The sequence below is a fragment of the Rhineura floridana genome, chromosome 11 (genome assembly GCF_030035675.1).
Source record: "Rhineura floridana isolate rRhiFlo1 chromosome 11, rRhiFlo1.hap2, whole genome shotgun sequence".
In the NCBI taxonomy this organism is placed as follows: Eukaryota; Metazoa; Chordata; class Lepidosauria; order Squamata; family Rhineuridae; genus Rhineura; species Rhineura floridana.
In genome coordinates, this window is record NC_084490.1 from 59,907,307 (window position 1) to 59,931,781 (window position 24,475).

Consider the following 24,475-nt stretch of genomic DNA (forward strand, 5'->3'; position numbering starts at 1 on the left):
CTCTAGAGAAAATTAACTCTTTCTTTGCTGTGGAGACACATTTCACTACATTCACCTTTCTTTGAGTTCTAACTTATTTTGTGTGTGTGTGTTTATCAGCAAACATTGTGTGGAATAACATTTAGTCTCTATAACATTCTGGTTTTCAAATTACTCTTCCTCTGGATGTCACTCTCTTCGGACTCTCAAGACATAGGCTGTCTTTAGCAGGTGATGCTTGCTCACAATAATTTGTCAGTTCTTTGTTCTCAGTCTTTTGAGATTGTTCTGGCAATAAATTCTGCTCTTCTGGTATTTCTGCCTCTGAATTCTCACTTTGTTGTGAATTTGGTTGTGATTTAGGAACCAACTGTAGATGTCTCCTGTTCCTTTGGAATGTTCCACTGTTGGTAGTGACAACGTAAGATCTTGGAGTTTGACTTTGGCTCTGGACTGTTGCTGGTTCAGACCATCCTTTCTGGTCGTCCGGTTTCAGTCTTACTTGTGAACCAGGTTGTAATTTTGGAAGTGTCTTCACTCCATAATGTCTGTCGTAGTAATAGCTGTAGTTTCTTTTAGCCATGTTGTCTGTGACACAGACTTTTCCCAAATCAGGCTACTTAGGATACAAATTTGCTTCTAAGGTTGGAATTGGTGTTCTTACTTGTCTTCCCATTATCAGTTATGCAGGACTGCACTTTGTTGCATTGATAGGTGTTGCTCTGCAGCTTAGCAGTGCTAGGAAGGGATCTTCTTGACATAAGATTCGCTTTGCTGTTTGTACTGCTCTCTCTGCTTCCCCATTGGCTTGTGGGTAATGGGGACTGGCTGTAATGTGACAAAAGTTATATTTCTTTGCGAACAAAGTAAACTCTTTCCCTGCAAATTGCGGTCCATTATCTGTTACTAGATCATTTGGACATCCCCATCTGGCAAACATATTCTTCAGACAACTGATAACAACAAGCTTGTTGAATCAGGCATGTATGCAATCTTTATATATCTGGAGAAACAGTCTATTGAAACTAAGTACTTTTGTCCTTGTAACTCACAGATGTCTGCTCCCACTCTCTTCCATGGCCTATCTGGCAATGGAGTGCTAATGAGTGGTTCCTTCTGTTGTGAAAGTTTATCTGTCCGGCAAAACTCACAGTTTGCTATTACTGCCTTGAGGTCTTGCCCTATTCGTGGCCACCAAACAGTCATTCTTGCACGTTCTCTGCACTTAGTGATTCCTTGATGACCTTCATGGAGTTTTCCCAACATTTCCTGTTGCATTTCACTACACCTACCAGCTCAGCCAGGGGTCCGCCAAGGAAGCTCAGCTTGGTGGAAGGGATACTGATGGAAGGCAAAAAAGGGGGGCATTCTGGGAGCATGTTGGAGGTGGGGCTGAGGGGGCACTATTGCAACTTCCAACTCCCATTTGGAGCGTTCCTGTGGGTCCTTATCCAGGCCATAAAACGGTTGTTCTAAGAAAATATTATAATGGAAGTCAATGGGGAGTGCTTACTCGCCGGTAGGGATATTCATGAGAGCCGGCTTTTTCTTTTCCGTTCCTGTGTGCAGCTTCCCGCTGAGCCGATGTTGGATCCCCTTCTGCTTGCTTCTCCTGAGTTGGATTGCTCAGCCTGTTAACTGCACTTAATTTTTCTCAATTTCCCCTCACAACCACCCAACCTTATGACATTGTATAAAATGGGATGGCATTACCTGGTAGAGGTAACTGGACTAATATACCACTGACTCTTGAATCCTTGTTTAATTTGCCAGTTAGATCTAAAAGCTCTTCCTGAGAAATATCTTTGGGCCTCAGTATTATGTCACTACAGATGCCTAAAAAACACAAACAATATCATCAGCAAAAATTGTTTACTTCTAATTGTTAGTTAAATGAGACAAAATTCAGATTGTGTAATTCTACACATCAGAAGCGCTTTAATTAAACTTTGTATAAGAGACACAGAATACTAAAATAAAATCACATTCAACATTTAATTATTCTTCTTTAAAAAAAAAAATTTCATTAAGGACAATGCTGACGAACCCACAGCCCTCTGGATGCTGTGGGTTTACTCTAGCTCTCTGGATCATCACTCTGGGAATTGCTTCATGTGTGTTTATGAGAGGAAAAAATGTGGCTGCTACATGGTGAGCCTGGAAAAAAGGACATTACAATGAGCTATGGAATGTGGTGGGGAGCCTGGAAGCAAAGGAAGAGAGCAGGAGGGAGCAAAACCAGAAATGGACAGGGCCAAAACACAGTGAGTGATGGAAGAAGATTCCTGCAAGCAATCAGTTCCAACTTGTGTTAATGGACAGGGGACAATGGGGAGTTAAAATGGAAATACAGGGGGAGAGAGTACAAAGACAGACAGAATTATGCAGTGTTACAAATTCTGCCCACTTTTGGCTCTGGCCCCACCCACTGCCAACATGGAGATTGTACCATTGGTATCACCTGAAGGGTGATTTTCTTAGGTGGTCCGACATCACGTGGGATATAGCGCCATCTAGCATTCGAAGGCAAGAATGGATCGAAGTCAAGACCTGGGGCATCGAGCCCCTCCCACCCCAGTTCATTCGTGACGAGACCGAAGTGAGAGACATATCTGAAAAGACAGAAAAGGCCAACGGGCCTAACAGCAAGGAAACTGTGTCCCAAAACATGACCCAAAGATCGCAAGCATATTAAACAGGTCCAAATTGGTCTTGACTTGGCAAAAAAGTTTAAATATTATAACTCTGAAGAGTGATAATTGGTAAGTTAACAAAAAAAACCAATATCCTCCAAAAAGGGAGGGCCGTGATGTCGGACCACCTAAGAAAATCACCCTTCAGGTGATACCAATGGTACATTTTCCTTAGGTGGTCTGACATCACGTGGGATGTACCAAAGCAGCCCCTAATAGGGAGGGACCGCCTCCTGGCTACTCAGCAGAAATAACCTGTTGTAACACACGCCTCCCAAAAGAGGCATCAGCAGAAGCGTAACAGTCTATCTTATAATGTCGTATGAAAGAATTTGGGGTAGACCATACAGCCGCTCTGCAAATCTCTGCTAGAGGAGCATTGGTTGCGAAGGCAGCCGTAGTGGCAGCTGACCTAGTGGAATGTGCCATTATGTTACGAGGCACTGACAGCTGAAGGGACTCATAGGCAAATGTAATACAGGCACGCAACCAACAAGATAATGTAGAGCTAGACACCTTTTTCCCCAGAGTACGCGGGTGAAAGGATACAAATAAGGAATCCATTGACCGTATGTCCTGGGTACGAGACAGGTAGGTCTTGAGGGCCCTCCGGACATCTAGCGAGTGCCAGGCCTTCTCGAGCGGATGAGCAGGATCCGGACAGAATGAAGGCAAAACAATGTCTTGGTTACAGTGGAACGCCGAAATGACCTTGCGATGGAAGGAAGGATTGAGACATAGTACCACTGAGTCCTTATGGAAAATACAGAGGTGGCGGGCTGAGGACACTGCCCCCAACTCTGAGATTCTTCTCGCCGAGGTGATCGCCACGAGGAACAAGACTTTGAAGGCCAAAAGACGTAATGGCACAGATCGAAGGGGCTCAAAAGGAGGCCCCTGCAGGGCTTGCAGGACCTGCAAGAGAAGAGGTCAGAAAGGGCCCAACCAAGTGACTCTAAATGCAGTCTAGCCAAAGAGAGCTGCGTCAGGGAGAGGGGAGTGATAATAGCAAGCTCAAGCTGTTTAACAGAGGCAGAGGAGCAATCTGCCGCTAATTAGCTCCAAAATCCAGTGAGGCAAGGACACAAGTACCTCAGGAGAGGGAGCACTGACTCATAAAAACAGCGTAACCACACATCTAAGAAGGGGATGTGGCAACCTCTGAGAACCAAAGTCACACTCAGTGGGGAGGGGCATAGAGTGTGTCCCTCTGCACTGGTGTAGTTCCTGGCCTGACAGGGACTGCAAAACCTAACATGATTCAAGAAGGGAGAGGAGCGAGTCCTGAGGGCTAGGATAACCATACGCAGTGGAGAGAAGCCACGAGAGTGTCCTTCCGCCCTGGTATGTCTATGGCCTGGCATCTTTGATCTTGCGTAACAGGATCGTAGATAACATAACCTGGTTCTGCTGCAGCAGCAGCAGCCCGCTTGTCTGGATATGTCGGCCAATTGTAAACTTCACCAAGAGGCTCCATGTGGTAGATGGGATTGGATAACCTTTGGACATAGCCCAGAGAAGTATCCCCGGGCAAGAAAATGCAAACACCATCAAATACAGACGAAGCCAGGAACTTGTAGCCGAGAAGTACCTGTAATAGTCAAAACAACTGAACACAGTGGTAAGAGACAGAGAGGGCGTCCTTCCACAGCGGTCTTGAATTTGGGACACAGTGAGGAGGAGCAGTGAGAGTATCCCTCCGCACACAGTTGCCTGTGGTCTGATAGGAACATCAAAGAGCTCCTTATTACTCTGCAGTAGCGGCAGGCTGCTCATCTGGATATGGCTCTCATGCCTGAGTAGAGACCTCTGACAGGGGCCCACCGGAGGAGGCAAAGGTAATAAAATGGTCACCAGTCAATCTGCCCCAGTGAATAGGAGAAGAAAGTTCTGCCCGGTCTGGCTGGCTACCAGCCAAAAAGGGCGAGAGGTTAGTTACATGATATGGACTCACCTGTTGCCTGGGCTGGTCCACACTCACCTGTCATCTGGCTGTATTAGAAAATATGCACGCGAATAGGCGTCTGGCCGCTGATCTTACATCATATACACGCACAAAGCAGGAGTTGTGGTATATGCCATCAACAAATGCACAAAGATAGGAGGAGTGGTTTGGAGAGAGGTCAGTACATGCAAACAAGGGAAGATGTAGTACTGCTCCTGTCTTTAAATGCTTGGTTTTGTCGACAGCCGTGGAGTGAAGGATGGAATACTTGTACTTTGTGTTGCGCCCAGGCATTGTACTGTTGGCTTGTCCCTGAGGCTGGTCTGTCCTGTCCGGATCAGGATACACGCACAATGAGGAAAACAGTCATCCATGTAGGGCAGTATGGATTGAGGAAGGTGGATGTACCATGGAGGCTAAGTTCCAAGAGAAATAGGCTCGATTGAATATGGCACCAGGACAGCTAGACACACGCATACAATGGAGAAGATGCAGTATTGCCACAGTGCACTACGCAGGCAGACAATTATTAGCAGGCCCTTTCTTAGACTCACCGGACCTGGATTAGGGTCGTCTAAGAAATTATCCAGCCACATCATAGAACCTGTAGAGAATATTAAAATTGCAGCAGAGGCCCGCAAGGCTAAAGCCTCATGATTATGGTGAGGGCAGAAAATGATGTGCCTGCTGCGGGCAAGCCCATTGTCCTTTGGCCAATATGTCAATGAATCTGGCACAGGAGGTAGCGATCTGTCGATCTTGGAAGTCTCAAAACCTTGGCCCCTTACACAGAGGGGTAGCAGAATCATTCTTGAAAGTTTGGAGACGTAAGGTGTCCAAAACAATACGAGCGAGGGGTAGTCTGCCATATGAAACATCCTCCTTCTGTTCTATGCATCCTCCTCCTGTTCTAAAGCAATGCTCCACTCGCCTCCCTCGGCTAGAAGAGAATACGAGGGATCCTCTGAACCGATAGTCTCATCGCCAGTCCTGCCTCCAGCGACATCGGAAGGATTTGGTGAGGGTGGTGGATTTGGTTCACTGCAGCCACAATGTCTCATAGCGCCAGAATGTCCTTGCGCATTTAGCTGAAGGAATGAATTGGCCTGTGACCCTGACTGCACTTGTGAGAAGAAGCCCAGTAAGTCCTGCAACTGTGGGAGAAACTCAGGGAATAACTGTAAACCCAGATGAGGGGTAAGAGCGGCCCTCTGTGGATCCGAGGGCACTGACTGCACTTGGCGGAGCAGAGGCTGGTGCCTTTGTTGAGGCCAATTAGCAGTGGACTCATCAGACCGGCGAGATGTATGAGCCCCAGTTGATGACTTGGGTTAAGAAGGACAGTTCCCAGTAGGTTGGCTAGGGGCCCCTTCCAAGACATCCTCAGACGAGCTGGCGGGTGTATGAAAGAGGGCTGTTAACCAGTCATAGCCAGCAGCCTCTGAAGTCGGGACAGACACGTATCGTGCTTTCCTGGCAGCGGTGTGGCCAGATAAGTGTGTGGTTTTGGCGACAGCCTTGGAATGAAGTCTGGGTTGCTTGTGCTTATTACACAGAGATGTCCTGGGGCCTCACACGGTTGCTGTGCCCGACGCATTATATAACACCAACACACTCTTCGTACACGCCACACAGATGGGGGAGAATGTACGGTATATATCACCAACATACGTTGTTGTACACGCCCACAGATGGGGGAGAATGTACAGTATATATATATATATTGCCAACACACGCTGCTGTACCCGCCCAACGATGGGGGAGAATGTACAGTATATATATCTATCACTAACACACGCTTCAGTACACGGCCACAGGTGGGCGAGAATGTACAGACCCAAATGCACTTTGGTAAATGCGTAGCAGGGGTGCAGTGCAGCTGCCGTGCAGATAAGTCTTATGAGAAAGGTCAGTACACGCCCCCAGGGGGGGAGAATGTACAGATCCAAACAGCCTTAGTACACGTCCACGGATGGGGGAGAATGTACAGTTCCAAATAGCCTTAGCACACGCCCATGGATGGGGGAGAATGTACAGATCCAAACAGCCTTAGTACACGCCCACGGATGGGGGAGAATGTACAGTTCCAAACAGCCTTAGTACACGCCCACGGATGGGGGAGAATGTACAGTTCCAAACAGCCTTAGTACACGTCCACGGATGGGGGAGAATGTACAGTTCCAAACAGCCTTAGTACACGCCCACGGATGGGGGAGAATGTACAGTTCCAAAGAGGCTCAGTAACCAGCCTCAGTACACATCCAGGCTACTATACTGAAGGGCCTTGTGTAGGATTCTCTTTACCCTGCAGCACGCACACAGCAACTATACTGAAGGGCCTTGTAAAAAGAAGGCTGTAGTCCTTGTTGAGGCACAGCTGCAGGGGGTTCACTGGACTGGTGAGACGTATGAGTCGCAGGTGGTAAAGTGGATTGAGGGGGGCAGTCCACAGGCTGGTTAGGAAAACCCTCGAAGTCATCCTCAGACGACCCAGCTGGAGAGTGAAAGAGTGCTATCAAGTGTTCTTGGTTAGCAGCCTCAGAATGTGGCACCGAAACGTAATGTGTGCGCTTAGTGGCACTGTGGTGTTTAGTTTTAGCCACGGCCTTGGGGTGAAGCCTGGGTAATTTTTGATTGGTAGACTTGTGGTGGGAGGACTTGCAGGGTCTCTTTGCCGCTGCCGAATGTGTCTCTGAGTGTTGATCCGCCATTCTGAGCGCCCAGCAATGCTGTATATATATATATATATATATTAACACCAACACGCGCACAGAGGTGGGGGGTACGGTGTGGCAAGGGACTTTCAGCAACACACGGTAAATATGACACCAACACACACACAGAGGTGGTGGGCGTGGTGTGGCAGGGGACTATCACCAACACACACACAGAGGTGGTGGGCATGGTGTGGCAGGGGACTATCACCAACACACGCACAGAGGTGAGGGGTGCGGTGTGGCGAGGTATGTACAGATCCAATAAGCAGCCACTGCGCAGATAAGTCCCAACATACAGTTCCAATGTGTCGCTGCTGCGCAGGTAAGTCCCAACGTAAATATGTCGTGTGGGTAAAAGCTTAGAACATGCCCACAGGTGTGGGGGGGTGAACAGCACCAAATGCCACCAAGTGTGGAGACACTGTTGTAGCAATTAGCCTTGCAGGCTTTTTGTTTGAGACTCTTTTTTTTTTTTTTTTTAGTAACTATGCAGTCAAACAAAGAGGACAAAAAAGGCGGGAAAAACGGGGCAAATTAAAATGGCGCTGGCAAAAAAGGGCGGGAAATTTAAATAAAAATGGTGGCCGGGAAGAAGGAGGAGTAATGGTGGACAAGCAGAGGGTTCCATGCACTCCAAAAAGGCCTAACACGGCTGCGGTAAGTGGCAGGCAACAGTTAGGAGGGGGGAGGCAGCAATGCCTGTAAGTGTGCCCCCCAAGCCTGGAGATCAAGGCTCTGGCGGTAAAAACGATCTAAGAAAGCCGCAGAAGCAAGCTCCAACCGCCGCTTGGCAAGGAGGCAGGAGCCTCCAAATAGTAGCCGCTGCCAAAAGCAGTAAGCAAAGGAGCCGCAGTCGCGGCTCCTGGCAAGACAAACAATAAAAAAAACGGACACCGCCTGGGATAGGAGGTGGCGGCAAGGTAAGGAAAGGGCTGAAGAGAGAGCTGCAGCCGCAGCTCTCAGCAAAGGCTCGTCTCGCAGAGACGGGAGCCTAAAGGGAAAACGGTAGCCGCCGGATTCCCCAACTAAGGGACTGAAAGAGGGAAGCAAAAAAGAGTCAAAAATAAAATAACCCCCCCCCCCAAAAAAAACGTCCCAGACAATACAAAAAGTGGATGAGGGAGGGAGGGAGAACGAGAGGAAAAGTCACAGTCCCACACACTCAATTACAAACTTGACAACGCTATAGAAGATCCAAACACCTTGAATGAAGGAAGGCAAGAATAAACTGGAGTGGGAGGGGCTTGATGCCCCAGGTCTTGACTTTGATCCATTCTTGCCTTCGAACACTAGATGGCGCTATATCCCACGTGATGTCGGACCACCTAAGGAAAATACCTCCAAGGGAATGCTGCCCTTGACAGCAATAAGGAAGACATTCCCAACCCCTGATTTAAGAGGCTTTTTTAAAGCAGTATGCACGTAAAAGACTGTACATTACAAAAATTCTGTGTACTGTGTCTAGAAAGCTGGCATTGTTCAAGAGCTATTTTGGATAAAGGCGTACCTACAGCTGCCGCTGCTTTTACTTTATTTCTCACATATATATGACTGGCTGGATCGTCTCCTACTAAAACAACCGTGAGATGAGGCCTCTTGTTTCCACGGGCAAGCCAAGATTCTACATCCTTTTGTATCTCCCCACAGACTTGTGCAGCCAGCTTTGTCCCTGAGATAATAGTTGCTTCAGTACTATAAAATACAAAAGATAAAATTTATTTATTTATTATTTGATTTATATCCCACCCTTCCTCCCAGCAGGAGCCCAGGGTGGCAATTGATAAAATGAATTGTTAAAAGAAACCACAATTTTAAGCCTGAAATTTTACTGCACAGAAAATTACAACATGTCAGTTTAAAGTATACATGAATAAATGTTGTCATTATAACACCTTAACTAACCCGAGTATAAATGACATGGCTAGAACATTTAGGACAAGGGTCCCCAAACTTTTTGAACCAGTGGGCACATTTGGAATTTTGAGAAAGTACTGTGGGTGACAGTCACAAAGTGGCTGCTGTTGGGAGCAAGACGTAACATAAAATAGCTGCCCATGGGCACATGGCAGAACACGAAGTGACTGCTACATCTGAAAGAACAGAGAAAGCAACATCCCCCCCCCCAGCAGAAAAAGGCACCTACATCAGCAACCACTGTGTTGGCTCACAGAGAGAAGCTCTTTGTTCTGTTCAGAATGGAAGAGAGTGCAATCCTGGCATCTACTGAAATGTGGGCATGCCTGAGTGGGCATGTTCAATGTAGGAGAGGTAAGTCAAGTGCAAACCGGAACTGGGCAGGAAGTGCCAACAGTCTCTCATGAATTGTTGATTTTTGAGGGGATATACACTGAGTCCTTTCGTTGGCACTATAAGAAGAAGCAATGACCCAATGGGTGTCTGTTGGCACCATGCTGGCAACCCCTGACTTAAGAAAAACAGAAAGACTGCTCAATGCAAATAGGGATACAGTTCAGAGGGAGAAGGCTATCTTGCAAAAAGGTTTCTTGAACAAAAATGAGTTCTGCCATTATGGTAGCACTGTCTTCCCAACTTCCTTTGCATCTGCTTTTAGGAATACCCTGAAATCCTTAAAGGCAGTTTTCAGATTCCAACTGAAGAGATCCTTCTTAGTGGTCTTCTATTAGCTTAAAAATGCCAAAGAAACCAAGCATTCAGCGTTACACAAACACTACCCATTCCTCACAGTGTTATGAAAATCACTTTTCTTTGTAGGCAATAAATCTAGAACATTTTTTAAATTGTGTTTTGAAATAATGGCAAATTTCTGGTAATGCTATCCTACTTCCAAGAAATAATGATACCCTAGTAATACAATCCTATATTCTATTTATGCTGGCTGAAAGCAGATCCCAAATAAATGCTGATGCCAAGAATCTACATCAGTATTATGCTACTTATCCTAACAACACTGAATCTCTCCCAGTGTAGGGGCCAAAAAATTATGGCATCTAGGAAAGAGCAGGACTTAGTCAGGATCCTAGACTCCCTCATACCTCAGTTCCACCCCTAACAATGGCAAAATAGGGCAAAAGAGGTGGTGCAAGTTAAAACATAAAACTCAACTGAAAGCCAGCACGCACACCTGCCACCACATCTCCTCCCATTCAGTCACAGTGAATCACAGGACTCCAACGAATTCTGCAGCAAAGCAAAGCATGTTGATGGCAATATATAAACCTCAGAAAGGAAACACATCCTTCATGATATGGAACGAAGCTATCTCACTCTTGACTGCAAATCAAGAGAGCTGACATAGTACAAACAATTATGAAGGAGCACAACAGCATCCTGGCCCAATAAGAGATATCAAAAGAATATATTGCCAAAGGTTATGTTCAAAAAAACACAAGTTCCTCACCTTAGGACCCCAGCCATTAACACCCAACAAAAAGCTGCCCTGTTCCTCCACCTGGGGATGCACCCATCTCACACCAAGCTAAGCAAAGGGAGAAGGGATTTCATGGCTTATTGCATTACTGCTACAAATATTCACACACACACCAGTCTTACAGCACACAGAAACTGCATTGGCTAAATAACCCTTCCTTCCTCAACAGCTAATAACAGTGTCTCCCCCACAGGGAGCACAACACAAATATGCACTGGGCCAAAAGGCAGCTCTTGGGCAAAACTGGGCAAGTTTCCAATAAAGGTGAGGGCAAGTGGTGCCTTGCCACCTGAGTAATCCTTAGCTATATGCAGGTTACGGTCTGGACACAGCAGGGGCCAAGGTAATATTACCACAGCCAGAGCTTGGAAAAGTTACTTTTTTGAACTACAGCTCCCATCAGCCCCAGCCAGCATGGCCACTGGCTGGGGCTGATGGGAGTTGTAGTTCAAAAAAGTAACTTTTCCAAGCTCTGCCACAGACGCTCCTATGGTTTGCCCTTGTGATTCCTGTGTTCTGTAGGGAAGTCATTCCACCAATCCACTTCTTTGTCTCTGGGATATTGCCTGGCACCACGCTGCCTCCAGGAACAAACCACCAACAACTAGCTAATCTCAAAACAGCTACTGACAATCTCCATATGGAATTACAGGCAATTGCTGCAGTGATACTGCCTTTGTAAGACTAAGTGGAAGTAGCAGTATGATGCAGGGTGCCTCCATTTTGCAGGAAGGATTCAAGAGTGTAATGGAACTTTAGGTTTGCATGATCAAAGTGGATTAAAGTGCTGTTTTCCTAGTGCAAGAAATCCACTTAACAAAACCAGCAGTTTGGAAAATAACTGTGAAATGAATTGAAAAGTGTGGAATGAACAAATGACTCATAGGAAGACATATAAACACTCCGCAATCAAATCCGGATGTTTATTGTCATATAACTGCCCTGTGAACAAATCAGAACGAATGCTCAATAAAGGCAATATTCTAATCATTGTGCAAGCATTTTACGATGAATGCTGAACATACAGATCATCTGGGGGAATCCCCAGTCTGCAATTTCTAATGCAAATTGGGGAGCATGGAAAAAAGTGGCACAGTAGGGCAGTCAGTTCTAGAGAAGCAACACAGACCTATGCCCTGACTTAATATATACAGAATATGTGGGACTACAATGCCCATCATCCCTATCCTTTGGCAATGCTGGCTGCAACTGATGGGAGTTGAAGCTCAACAGTATCAGGAAGGCCATAGGTCTACCATCCTATTGGCTGGCTACCAATGTCAGTTACAAAGCTTTGAGCAAAATGTTTCTTATTAGATCATCTTTGCCTGCAAAATATTCCAGGAAGTAATTAAGACTAAAGAACATGTTATTTCTCAGTGATATCATTGAGATTGGTGATCAAACAAACAAGATGGCAGGATTCATGGGATTATTGTTCCCCTAGTGTCTTGATAAATTAGATGATAATTCTATGGAAATTTCTGCACATCTGATAGGGCACACAAGTTCTGTAACAGACAAAATACTACAGAATACTGACCCATATTGTGTGTGTGACACTGGTTGTATCTGATGTGGTCATAATTTGGACATGAACATTGGCATCCAAACTTAAGGCAGGACATTCTTCTCTGTCCTTCTGGGACTGGTGAATTACATGTCCATGATGCTTGTAATTAATGTTGCCTAGACATATGCCTTGAGATTTAAAAAAAAAATGACTAATTCCAGAGATGGTCCAGGATGCTGGTAGAGAGAATGTTTGGAAAGCTAAAGGTGACATGGAGATCTCTCTATAGCCCACTGAATCTTGAGGAATATATATCAGCACACATGAAACTTGTGTGTTGTTTTGCAGATTGTTTCTTGTTTTGAACAAGAAGGGTTGTCCCAAGCTTTCATGTCTGGGTGCACCCCCTTATTGCCATATCAGAGAAGCAGGTGTTGACCCCTCCACACCCACAGCCACTAAGGCAGAGGCTATCAGAAAAGCCACAACCAACTTTATCTGGGGCAACCTTCCCAGTTTTCCCGACTAGGTCTAAATCTTCCTTCCTGTCCCCAGAGATCTCCCCTTTTTATCAACATTATTCAAACTTCCAAGTTCACCTACACAGGCATCCAGTGTTTGTTTGCTTGATCATTAGTAAAGGTCAATGAAAGAAAACTGAGTTTGTTGCAGCAACTGAAATAGCTGGTGCTTGGTGGTACTTTGGGTCTTTTGTGAAGCTATTTCCAGGTATGTGAAGAGTTGTTAGGTGTGTCTCAGAACACAGGTGCATGTGTGTATGTTATAAAAAGGATAGCAAGTATGATGACAAAGATAGTGAAAAGCACTTCATCACAGATTTGACTTTAGGAAGAGGGTAGTCTATAGCTATAGATGTCTACACTAAACTACAGGTAGAACAAAGATTCGTTTGGTGTTACATCTCAATACACCCTTGGTTGCTTCAGTCATTAATGCCAAACCATTTTTTGTGTTACGAATAGTTTGGTCTCCAAACCGGTTTGTATAGTTTCCCTCTTCAACTATGTTCCGCTGAGAATCTGCAGACGCTAAATCAAAACAGAGTCCTCCACAAGTAGAGCAAAGCCCCAAAACACAGCTTGGAAAGTTCAAATGCAACAGAAGCAGCAGTCTGCCCAAACTGTGGTTTACAAACCAGCTTCAAACTATGGCTTTGATTCCTGATCTGGTAGCCGCTTGATAACCATGTCTTGTCAGATGGTATTAGTCAAAACCTCACAAAATATAATGTGGCATTATGTCAGAACCATCATCCTACTTTATGCAATAATACCGCTCCTGCCACTTAATAGCCCCCAACATTTCATTAACCGCCTCTATCCCACTAACATTTTGATATAATAAAATTTTGTGAAATTATCAGAAATATTTTAATAATGAAATAAACTAGTGAAGGCAGCTCTGCTTACACTTAATGGTAAACCACAGTCTAAAACAAACAATGACTTACCATGCATGAGCGGCGTGCTGACTTACAGTGCTCAATCACACCCGCTCTTTTTCTTCCTGCACCAAGCGACAAGGAAACAAACTGGAGGACTGGCTTAGTATTATGTGAAAATCAGCACTCACGGTTCCCCCAATCAAACAAAGAGTAGTAATTCAAGAACGAACTTTGGCTTCTGCTTGTGGTTTGTTTGTAGGGAAACAGACCATCAATGATGGTTCTTCCATAATGGCAAGCCAGCACTCATGGTTTGTTTCTTCCTGGCTTGGCACAGGGAGGAGATGGGACATGACTGAGCAGCTGCTTATACATGGTAAGCCATAGTTTATAGCTTACAGTTAGGTGCAAACCAGGCCATTAGCTTCACAGATTTTGAGAGAAAGTTATCTAATTTGGCTAAACTCAAAAAAGCTTATGACATAAGAAAGCTGAAAAAAATAGAGAAGGGTTGTTTAAACCATTTGTTGTCAGAACTATCACCTTTAGAGAAAGAGGCAGACATAAGGTTTTCTCTCCAACAACATTATTTCACAAATTGTATGAGGTTTTTTTAAATAATCTTGCCATTTTAGCATATGTCCTTGGGTCCAAGAACTAACATAACAATTCAATGTTTCATTTGGTTCCTGAATTTGCCACTTTATAGCTCCATTCACGTTCAAAGGGAATGCTAGTCAGGATTCAAATTCAAACTTCTGAGAACTACAAAATATCCAAAAAAGATATAAGATACTAGCAACCAAAATTTACAGCAAACAAGAGGAGGTCCATATCAATACATCCCAATCCTAAACACAGTTTATAACCCAAAGTAATGGATCCTATGTCTTTTTTTTATCTGTCATGTTGTTCATTTTCCAGATTACTTTAATTTTAGCTGCTTTATCTTAGTTTTTATTATCTTGATGATATATGCTACCTTGAGTGGTTTAGATACAAGGCAGAAGGTAGGTATAAATATTTATAATAAATAAGACACACACATCAGTGAGTACTGGGAACAGAGTACCTCATCCACAAATAAGCATTTCTCCAGTCACCACACTCCTTAATCTTTCAGTCCTTCTCTTAAGTTATTAGCTGTGCCTGTGCTGTGTTTTAGTTGCCCTTTGATGCCGGCTGCCTGGCATCGCCCTTCTTTCTCTCTATCCACGTTATCCTAGACATACTACACATACCCATGTTGATTGTGCATGTAGTCATCTTCATTTTCCTTGAAGAGTCAGTAGTCCTTTAAAGCAAGAAGAGGGACTTAGTTATGCATACAGCCAATATACAGCCTCACACAACTATGAGATACTAGTTTTCACGCCAGAAATCAGGTGCAAACCTATGTGGGCTGCATGCATGGCTTACTCTCTTCTTGTCTTAAAAGAGTTACTAACACAAGTAAATGCTGCTTTCATACAAGACTTAGCTGAAACAAATGACACTGCCTGAAAGTATTTCTTCAAGCTGCCTCCCAAGTTTTTCAAATTGATTAAAATGCTCAGTAAATGCATAAAATGCAATACAAGTATGCGAGGGTGCTCCTATTTCATCTAAAAAAAAAGTTCTGGAAAGCCAGGACTAATATACAAGGCAAGGATGCCTTAGGTGCAACTCTAAACAGATTTACATGAAAGCAAGCCCCACTGAACTCAATGGAACTTAACTCTGAGAAGACTTGTATAACATTGTGCAGTTAGAAATGTACATTTTATCATTCTTACTTCTATGAATGGTATGGCTGTAACATTTATAAGTAACAAAACAGGAATATGCAGCAGTACCCCTCGGTTTTGTTAACCTTATATGTAAAATATGGACAAATATTAAGCATTATGCTCCCTTTCCTCCTTTTCACTGTGACTTTACACTGAGCTCTCTCATCAATAATAATCAGATCAATCTAATTAGATCATATGTAATACAGTTAGTCACCCACTACCATATATGCATATTAACAAAGTCAACAGGCTGCTTCCAGACTAACAGTACACATTTACTCCTACACATTTACTCAGAAGTACATTTCACTGAATTCAATGAGGCTTACTCCGAGGTAAGTGGGGATAGGATTGCAGCCTTAGTCTGGATCCACCATTATAGGTCAGTGTTAATGGCATTTTTAAAAAAACACCCAAGGGAGACTATCAAGGTTTCCAGATTATCAATTAGCTTAGAGCTACTGGTGTATTCTATAGTCATTAGCCACCTGTAAAAGTGTAATAAAATTAGTTGTTTTTTAATCTTTACTGCTAAGGTTGTCCTACACCCTGCTCTCAAATTGAAAATCTAACCAAATATTGAGAGGTTTTTCACTATACCTATAATGCAAGCAGCGAATTCTGAAATATAAATGAAACTGATAATCAATGCAATGGTCAAATTTGTTGAAACAAACAAAACACTGAAATAAGATGCTACAGTTTTGTTCATACTAATCTAAATTAATTAAGTATGACTTAAAACATTAAAGGTAAAAATACCTTTTAATATCTAAATATTTTACTTAAAAGCATCCCTTTGGTTCATAATGTAAATGAGTTTAAGGGGCATATGGGAGAAGCAGACAGGGCTGAATTCTGAAGATGGAATCTTCTCCCTGATGCTCCTAGAAGAGAAAAGAGAAACCAATAAGCATAGGAACATCGCCTTGTATTCTCCCCAGCCATGTCCCATAACTCATGTTCACAAGTGGACGATCTTCTTATGGATAACTCTGCCTTTGAGTATAATAACTTAGAACTACTGTGATCATACCATAAATCTCAACCACTTAACGTGTTTTAAGTTACCAAATCTGCACTGCAAACTATCACATCCAACTATCTGCACCACAAACTATCACATCAAAAATAATGGAGCAAAACAGTGTGCACACCAAACAGTGACACATCTGTCATACCTCCTTCACTTCTGGAAATTGTCTGTATTAAAGGAAGTCAAAATTCAAACGACTCAAGGATGGTCGTGTGTTTCATTTGGTGTCTAGTTTTTTGAGATAATCTCAAAACATAATTTTATGTTTCTTTAAAAGTCTGGCAACCTCTGCAGCAATATATTCATCTATTAGGCTACAACTCTGTACTATTACCCCAATGCTATGTTTAGTCACAGATTCTTTTGTATTTTTTCCATGTACAGCAACAGGAAACACTGAAATGTAAGCCGTTGAATGACAACACAGCAAGTCGTCCAACTGGGTTGCAACAGTGTTTTTTATATTGGGTCCCTTGCCCAACAACATTCAAGCTAAGCATTGTAATAAATAATTACAATGGAATTCTCTCTCAGGGAGGGGTACATACAGCCCCTTCTTTACAGGCAGGCAGTAATAATGTACTTCAGGATGCATTTTCTACATAAGTGCTGTAATGCCATTTATTTTCACTGGTATTTATATGGTCTCGGGGGTATGTAAATGATATTTTATTATTGCTTATTGATTCTTAAGGCCTTATATTGCTGTTTTTATTATTAGGTTTTGCAACTGATCTGTAAGTCTATTTTATGGAAGTTTCTTTGTGAGAAAGTGTATTTAAAAAAAAATACCAGCCTCTTCTAAAGAGAGATAGAAAGATTTCCAATAGGGGAGGAGAAAGTGGAGTGCTAAATCCATCCCCTCTCAGCGTCTCCTCCAAACCAACTGTATGTCTCAGCAGCTTTTACTCTCCTATTTTCAAGGGAAACATGGTCTGTGAGGAAGGGCCATCACAGCTGTGTGCAGTGTAACATATTGTTTGTCCTCCACTTCCAAAATCTGGAAACCTTCTATAAGACACACTCCACAGCATGGCATAGTTATGGCACGAAATCTTCAAATATCAAATAGAACGCTCTCAAACCAAACTTCTGTTTCACTCTTCCTGAGAAAGCCAATTATCTTGTAGCTAATAGAAACACAGTCAGAATCCTAAATGCAACTATACAACGACTAGTATGTAGGGACAAAGAAAACTATTACAATAGTTATTGTATAGAAATAAAAGAGGACAACAAAAAGGGAAGAACAAGAGCCCTATTCCAAAAGATTAGAGAAATGAAAGGGAAATTTAAACCAAGAGTAGGGATGTTGAATAAACAACAGGGGAACACACTGACTGACCAAGATGAAATAAAAGGAAGATGGAAGCAATACAATGAAGAACTCTGTAAAAGAGATGCCAGGATGACAGATTCATTCACGGAGGAACCATATGATGAAGAACTAGAAATTTTAGAATGTGAGGTGAAAGCTGCTCTTAAAATACTTGGAAGAAAGAAATCACCGGGAACAGATGGCATACCAATAGAGTTGCTACAAGCTACTGAGTCTGAATCTGTCCAAATTTTGACAAAGATTTGTCAACAAATATGGAACTAAACAATGGCCCACAGACGGAAACGTTCAATATATATCCCACTTCCAAAGAAAGGGAATCCCAGGGAATGTAGTAATTATTGAACTATTGCCTTAATATCCCATGCAAGTAAAGTAATGCTCAAGATTCTACAACAAAGACTCTTACCATATATGGAGCGAGAAATGCCAGACGTCCAAGCTGGATTAGAAAGGGAAGAGGCACCAGAGATCATATCGCAAACATATGTTGGATAATGGAACAGAACAAGGAATTTCAGAAAAAATCACCCTGTGCTTTATAGACCACAGCAAAGCCTTTGACTGTGTAGATCATGAAAAACTATGGAATGCTTTAAAAGAAATGGGGGTGCCACAGCATCTGATTGTCCTGATGCGCAACCTATACTCTGGAGAAGAGGCTACTGTAAGGACAGGATATGGAGAAACCGATTGGTTCCCAATAGAAAAGGGTATGAGACAGGAGTGTATTTTATCACCCTATTTGTTTAATCTGTACGCAGAACCTATCATACGGAAAGCGGGATTGGACCAAGATGAAGTGTGAAAATTGGAGGGAGAAACATCAATAATTTAAGATATGCAGACGATACCACACTCTTAAGCAGAAACCAGTAATGATTTGAAATGAATGCTGATGAAAGTTAAACAAAGCAGGACTACAGCTGAAAGTCAAAAAGACTAAAGTAATGACAACAGAAGATTTATGTAACTTTAAAGTTGACAACAAAGACATTGAACTTGTCAAGGATTATCAATACCTCGGCACAGTCCTTAACCAAAATCGAGACAATAGTCAAGATATCAGAAGAAGGCTAGGACTGGGGAGGGCCTCTATGAGAGAACTAGGAAAGGTCCTCAAGTGCAAAGATGTATCACTGAACACCAAAGTCAGGATCATTCAGACCATGGTATTCCCGATCTCTATGTACGGATGTGAAAATTAGACAGTGAAAAAAGCAGGTAAGAGAAAAATCAACTCATTTGAAATGTGGTGCTGGAGGCATACCACGGACTGCGAAAAAGACAAATAATTGGGTGTTATAACAAATTAAACCAGAACTGTCCCTAGAAGCTAAAATGATGAAACTGAGGTTATCATACTTTGGACACATCATGAGAAGACATGATTCACTAGAAAAGACAATAATGCTGGGAAAAACAGAAAGGAGTAGAAAAAGGAAGGCCAAACAAGAGATGGATTGATTCCATAAGGGAAGCCACAGACCTGAACTTGCAGGATCTGAACAGGGTGGTTCGTGACAGATGCTCTTGGAGGTCGCAGATTCATAGGGTCGCCATAAGTCGTAAGCAACTTGAAGGCACATAACAACGATAGATTTATCAACCAAATCAAAATCATTGTGTACATGTCAGTACATACTGAATTTCTCAAAAATGACAACAAACTTGTCTAGTCACTATGGTTTCAACCTACACAAAGCTATTTAAACGGTAAGCAAAGACGTCAGAGCCTGCTCCAGCTGGACCACCCCTCTACCTACAGGGCCATTCCCCACCAACTGTCCTGTGTCAAGGATCCCAATTATCTTTTATACAATGATATTGTTCACTCTGTGGTTTTTGAAATTAATGTTTCTTGTAAGCCGCCTTAGAATAATTTGTATCCCCAAAAGCAGGATACATATAATTGTAATAAATAAAAAAACCTCAAAAATGTTAACCTTTTTACTGTACATATTTATTACCCGAAACAATGACTTTTTATCCTAGATCTTTTTTTAAAAAAAAACCAAACTGAACCTTTTTTAGATATCTCTAGATAGTTTTGAAAACTTTATTCTCTTTTTTACAATACAGGTCTATACCCAGTTCCATGAGAGAGTGTTAGGAGACGCCCAAACACCTTTCCAAGGTCTCACAATTCATTTTTTGTATCTATCTTAAATACAACTGGGCTTCTATAGTACAAAACAGGCTGCTGCAATATATTGTGCCTACCAACTTCTGTTAATGTTACTAAGGAATAGGGTAGACTTCTGTTCAATTAAGACATGGGTGCACCAGAGCAGTCTTTCAAAACATCTTTATACATGTTTTCCTCAAAAGATGTACATTTTATGCACAAAAGGGTATGAATGGAAAGCCATCAACTAAGCAGCTGCAACATTAAACACAGAAAAGCACAGAAGTGAATTCTTGCTAAACAAATATCTGAATAATATTGAGCTCTTCTTAGATATCACAGAATGGAGCATCAATAGTATGATATCAAGAACATATGAATCCTGCTGGATCAGATCAAAGTCGTCTAGTCCAGCATTCTGTTCTCAGGGTGGCCAACCTGGCACCTACAGCTACTGGGACCCAGTGGATTCAGTCATGAAATCTCTGGTACCTTTGGTGAAGGAGTCTTATTCAAGTCTCTTCAATAAATTATTCAAGTCTCTTGAATAAATTTAATTTCGATGTTTATATCTCACCCTTCCTTAGGAAAACTTTCCCTCTTAAACATAAAGATACAACAATACTATAAACTTTTAAAAATGAAATGCAAGTACAAATAATATACTAAGGAGTTACCTATAAAATGCCAGTTTGAAGGGAGACTGAAATCCTACCTTTCCAGCAGTGGCTTCCTAAAGAGAAGTTGGGATGCATACAATGGCCTTTTTTGCACATCATGGTAAATCATAATTACTGATTTACTGGTTAGAGTGTTGGACTATGGCCTGGGAGACCAGGGTTCGAATCCCCACACAGCCATGAAGCTCACTGGGTGACCTTGGGCCAGTCACCGCCTCTCAGCCTCAGAGGAAGGCAATGGTAAACCACCTCTGCATACCGCTTACCATGAAAACCGCATTTATAGGGTCGCCGTAAGTCGGAATCGACTTGAAGGCAGTCCATTTCCATGAATTAGCTGATCTCACCTGATTTGTTCTTCCCCACTAACACAAAGGAAAAGCAAACCACAGGGTAAGAGATGCATTTGTGTCAAATAAACCACAATCAGTGAGCCAAGAAGAAACCTTGGCTACAGATTGTGATTTGTCCCGACAGAAACAAACCACAATCCCCAATTCAAATGGACAGGTAAGCCAGTGTTTCTTCCACACACTAAGGGGGAGGAGCGAAGTGCAGGAATGCCTGTGAATTCACAATAAACCACTGACTATGGCAGGGATGGTGAACCTGTAGCCCAACAAGCTTTGGATTGTATCTCCCATCAGCCCTAGTCAGCCATCTGGCCAGGGATAATAGGAACTGTAGTCCAACATCTGGAAGGCCACTGGTTCCCCATCCCCAGAATATGGTTTACTGCTGGAGTTGTGAACCAGTGGCCTCCAGATGTTGTTAGACAATTCCTAGCACACACACCCTGACTAGGGTTGCCAGGTCCATGGCCTGAGACTGATCCTGTATCTTTAGCAGAAGAGAAGGTCAGCCAAGTGCAGGTGTTCTTGCAACTCTGTAATGGGAAAAACCACAAGGTGGAATCCTCCCTCCCTGCTCCACAACTTTTGAAGATACAGAAGACCGTTTGGAGGCCGGGCCTGGCAACCAAGAGGTCTTCTGTATCTTTAAAAGTTGTGCAGAGGGAAGGGAGAATTCCACCTTGTGGTTTTTCCTATTACAGGGTTGCAAGAACACTTGCACTTGACTGACTTACTCTTCTCCTAAAGATACAGGATCAGTCTCAGGCCAAGAACCTGGCAACCCTATCCCTGACCCATGCTGGCTGGTGCTAATGGGTGATGCCTCCCAACCACACTTGGCAGGTCACAGGATTACTGCAATGTGTGAACCGAACCTTTGGAGTCACTACTCACAAGGTCCTGCTGCCGCTCCATCTTACTTGTTCTACTCAAGTTTAGTTTCCGATTGCAATCATGTAGGTCAGACGACTGAAAGCTCATTTACAGCAACTAAGCAATACAGATCATCCTTGCATATGGAACACTAAGAAAATGGTTTTAGCATCGCGCCCTCCTCGACACGCTAGTTTTCCTTGTGGAAGGAATGTTTGTTCTTCGCATATTTGCTTTGGCACGGGGCAGCATTTCATCCTGCGAGCCTCATCTCTGAAGCGAGAGGTAACAGCCCTAGAGCACAGGTTTGCCGCCTTAGCGGGCTTGCTGTGGGGCCTCTCCTCACACCGGTATATAGAGAAGTCTCTCTCGGGCCTTTTTTAAGAAAAGCGCACTTCTGCAGGACCAGCTAGCAACAGCAGCCACCAAGAAGGTGGAACCATCCCGCTCTCATTCGGGGCTCCCGTGGAAGGCTTCCCAGCGGTACTGCGTGCCCTAGCCGTTATGCTCGAGCCAAGAAGAGCGCGTCGATCGAAGAGGCTGCCGCCAAACCCGAATCCCGCCCATTACCTGCAGTCCCCCCCCACCCCACGTCCTTCTGCAAAGACGACTTCCCCTGCCCTATTTCATTATCATCACCTTCCGCTTATTCCAATCCCCCACCCCATAAGTGGCGGCTTTAAAGCTCCCTCCTTGTACCTCTCCCCCTTCTCCCGCACCTGGCAACGCTGCTGAGGGAGCTGCGCCTCCTGCGGTTGCTGGCGAACGCGTTTCCGGACGCCGGCAGGAGAAAAAAGCCACCCCGGCGTCTCCTCCGTAACAACAGCAGGAGACAGCCAGGGGCGCACGCCGCCGCCATATCGAAAGGGGAGGACGGCGTCCTCGATGTTTGCCCTCGCCGGCCGGCTTGGACTGAGTTCCGCCTCCTTCCTGCGCCAGCCCAAAGGTGATTGGATGGTTCCTCCCTCCGCAGTCAGGCACGGCCGCGCTTCACAACTGACCGAGGACCGTATCCCTGAGAGGGGAAAATTAAGTGTCTTCCTCCACCCGAAGGGAGGAAAGCTTAAAAAAAAAAAGACTCAGGCTGCAGTTGGATGGACTCACTTAGGGGCGAGTAGGGATGGAGAGATCTGTCAGTGTCGGTTCTCTCAGCTTTCATTTTTCCAATCTTAAATTCAGTTCTCCAGGGTTCTGCAACAACTTGCAATTTTTTTTTTTAAATCCTCATGAAAATTCTCCGGCATTTTTGTGGGAGTTTCTCTTAAGAAGCATATGTTTGCGGGCAGTTTAGACTCATGTAGATATTTTTGCAAGCCATTTCTAAATTGTTCAGGGTTGTTAAAACAAAAAGGGATTGTGAAGAGCTCCAAAAAGACCTCTCCAAACTGAGTGAATGGGCGGAAAAATGGCAAATGCAATTCAATATAAACAAGTGTAAAATTATGCATATTGGAGCAAAAAATCTGAATTTCACATATACGCTCATGGGGTCTGAACTGGCGGTGACCGACCAGGAGAGAGACCTCGGGGTTGTAGTGGACAGCACGATGAAAATGTCGATAATTAGGAAAGGTATTGAAAATAAAACAGCCGATATCATAATGCCGTTGTATAAATCTATGGTGCGGCCGCATTTGGAATACTGTGTACAGTTCTGGTTGCCTCATCTCAAAAAGGATATTCTAGAGTTGGAAAAGGTTCAGAAGAGGGCAACCAGAATGATCAAGGGGATGGAGCGACTCCCTTACGAGGAAAGGTTGCAGCATTTGGGGCTTTTTAGTTTAGAGAAAAGGCGGGTCAGAGGAGACATGATAGAAGTGTATAAAATTATGCATGGCATTGAGAAAGTGGATAGAGAAAAGTTCTTCTCCCTCTCTCATAATACTAGAACTCGTGGACATTCAAAGAAGCTGAATGTTGGAAGATTCAGGACAGACAAAAGGAAGTACTTCTTTACTCAGCGCATAGTTAAACTATGGAATTTGCTCCCACAAGATGCAGTAATGGCCACCAGCTTGGATGGCTTTAAAAGAAGATTAGACAAATTCATGGAGGACAGGGCTATCAATGGCTACTAGCCATGATGGCTGTGGTCTGCCACCCTAGTCAGAGGCAGCATGCTTCAGAAAACCAGTTGCCGGAAGCCTCAGGAGGGGAGAGTGTTCTTGCACTCAGGTCCTGCTTGCAGGCTTCCCCCAGGCCCCTGGTTGGCCACTGTGAAAACAGGATGCTGGACTAGATGGGCCACTGGCCTGATCCAGCAGGCTCTTCTTATGTTCTTATGTTCCCCAGTATATGCGTGTTTGTAAACATTGGTTGGCAAACGGCATTAGAAAATTTGAATTAAGTGCAGATTTTGAAGGATGGCTATGTTTTGGTCCTCATACTGCTTTGAAAAGAGCGAATTTGATAAATTCAGCTTGAAATGCAAACTGAATTAAATTTCTCACGCATCCCTTCCTGGGAGTAAGCCCGGTTGAGGCTCACTTCTAAGTAGATGTGCATAGGCTAGTGGTTCCCAATTTTTTTCCCCATGGACCCACTTAGAAATTGCTGATGGTCTTCGTAGACCTCTTAATGGGTTTTCTGCCAGTTGTAGCCTTTGTAATGTGCTGTGCTAGATGCCGTATGAT

At 43.6% G+C, this 24,475-nt stretch overlaps 1 protein-coding gene across 5 annotated transcripts in view; it reads right to left on the reverse strand.

Moving 5' to 3' along the window:
- Positions 1 to 22,861, reverse strand: part of MTHFD2L (methylenetetrahydrofolate dehydrogenase (NADP+ dependent) 2 like) — a 44,365-nt gene extending 21,504 nt beyond the window's left edge. For 2 of the 5 annotated variants that reach the window (XR_009758354.1, XM_061588847.1), the window contains exons 1-3: positions 22,562 to 22,861; positions 8,842 to 9,026; positions 1,693 to 1,815 (exon numbers count right to left, since the gene is read on the reverse strand). Coding sequence is in view for 4 of the 5 variants with exons in the window: in XM_061588847.1 (XP_061444831.1) it covers positions 1,693 to 1,815; positions 8,842 to 9,026; positions 22,562 to 22,701 (448 nt within the window). In the remaining variant the exon portion in view is untranslated. Of the gene's footprint in view, positions 1 to 1,692; positions 1,816 to 8,841; positions 9,027 to 14,902; positions 14,956 to 16,195; positions 16,321 to 19,297; positions 19,319 to 21,863; positions 21,883 to 22,561 lie in introns of those variants that run through there. The other 3 variants (XM_061588848.1, XM_061588849.1, XM_061588850.1) reach the window with 3 other exon arrangements.
- Positions 22,862 to 24,475: the final 1,614 nt, after the last annotated feature.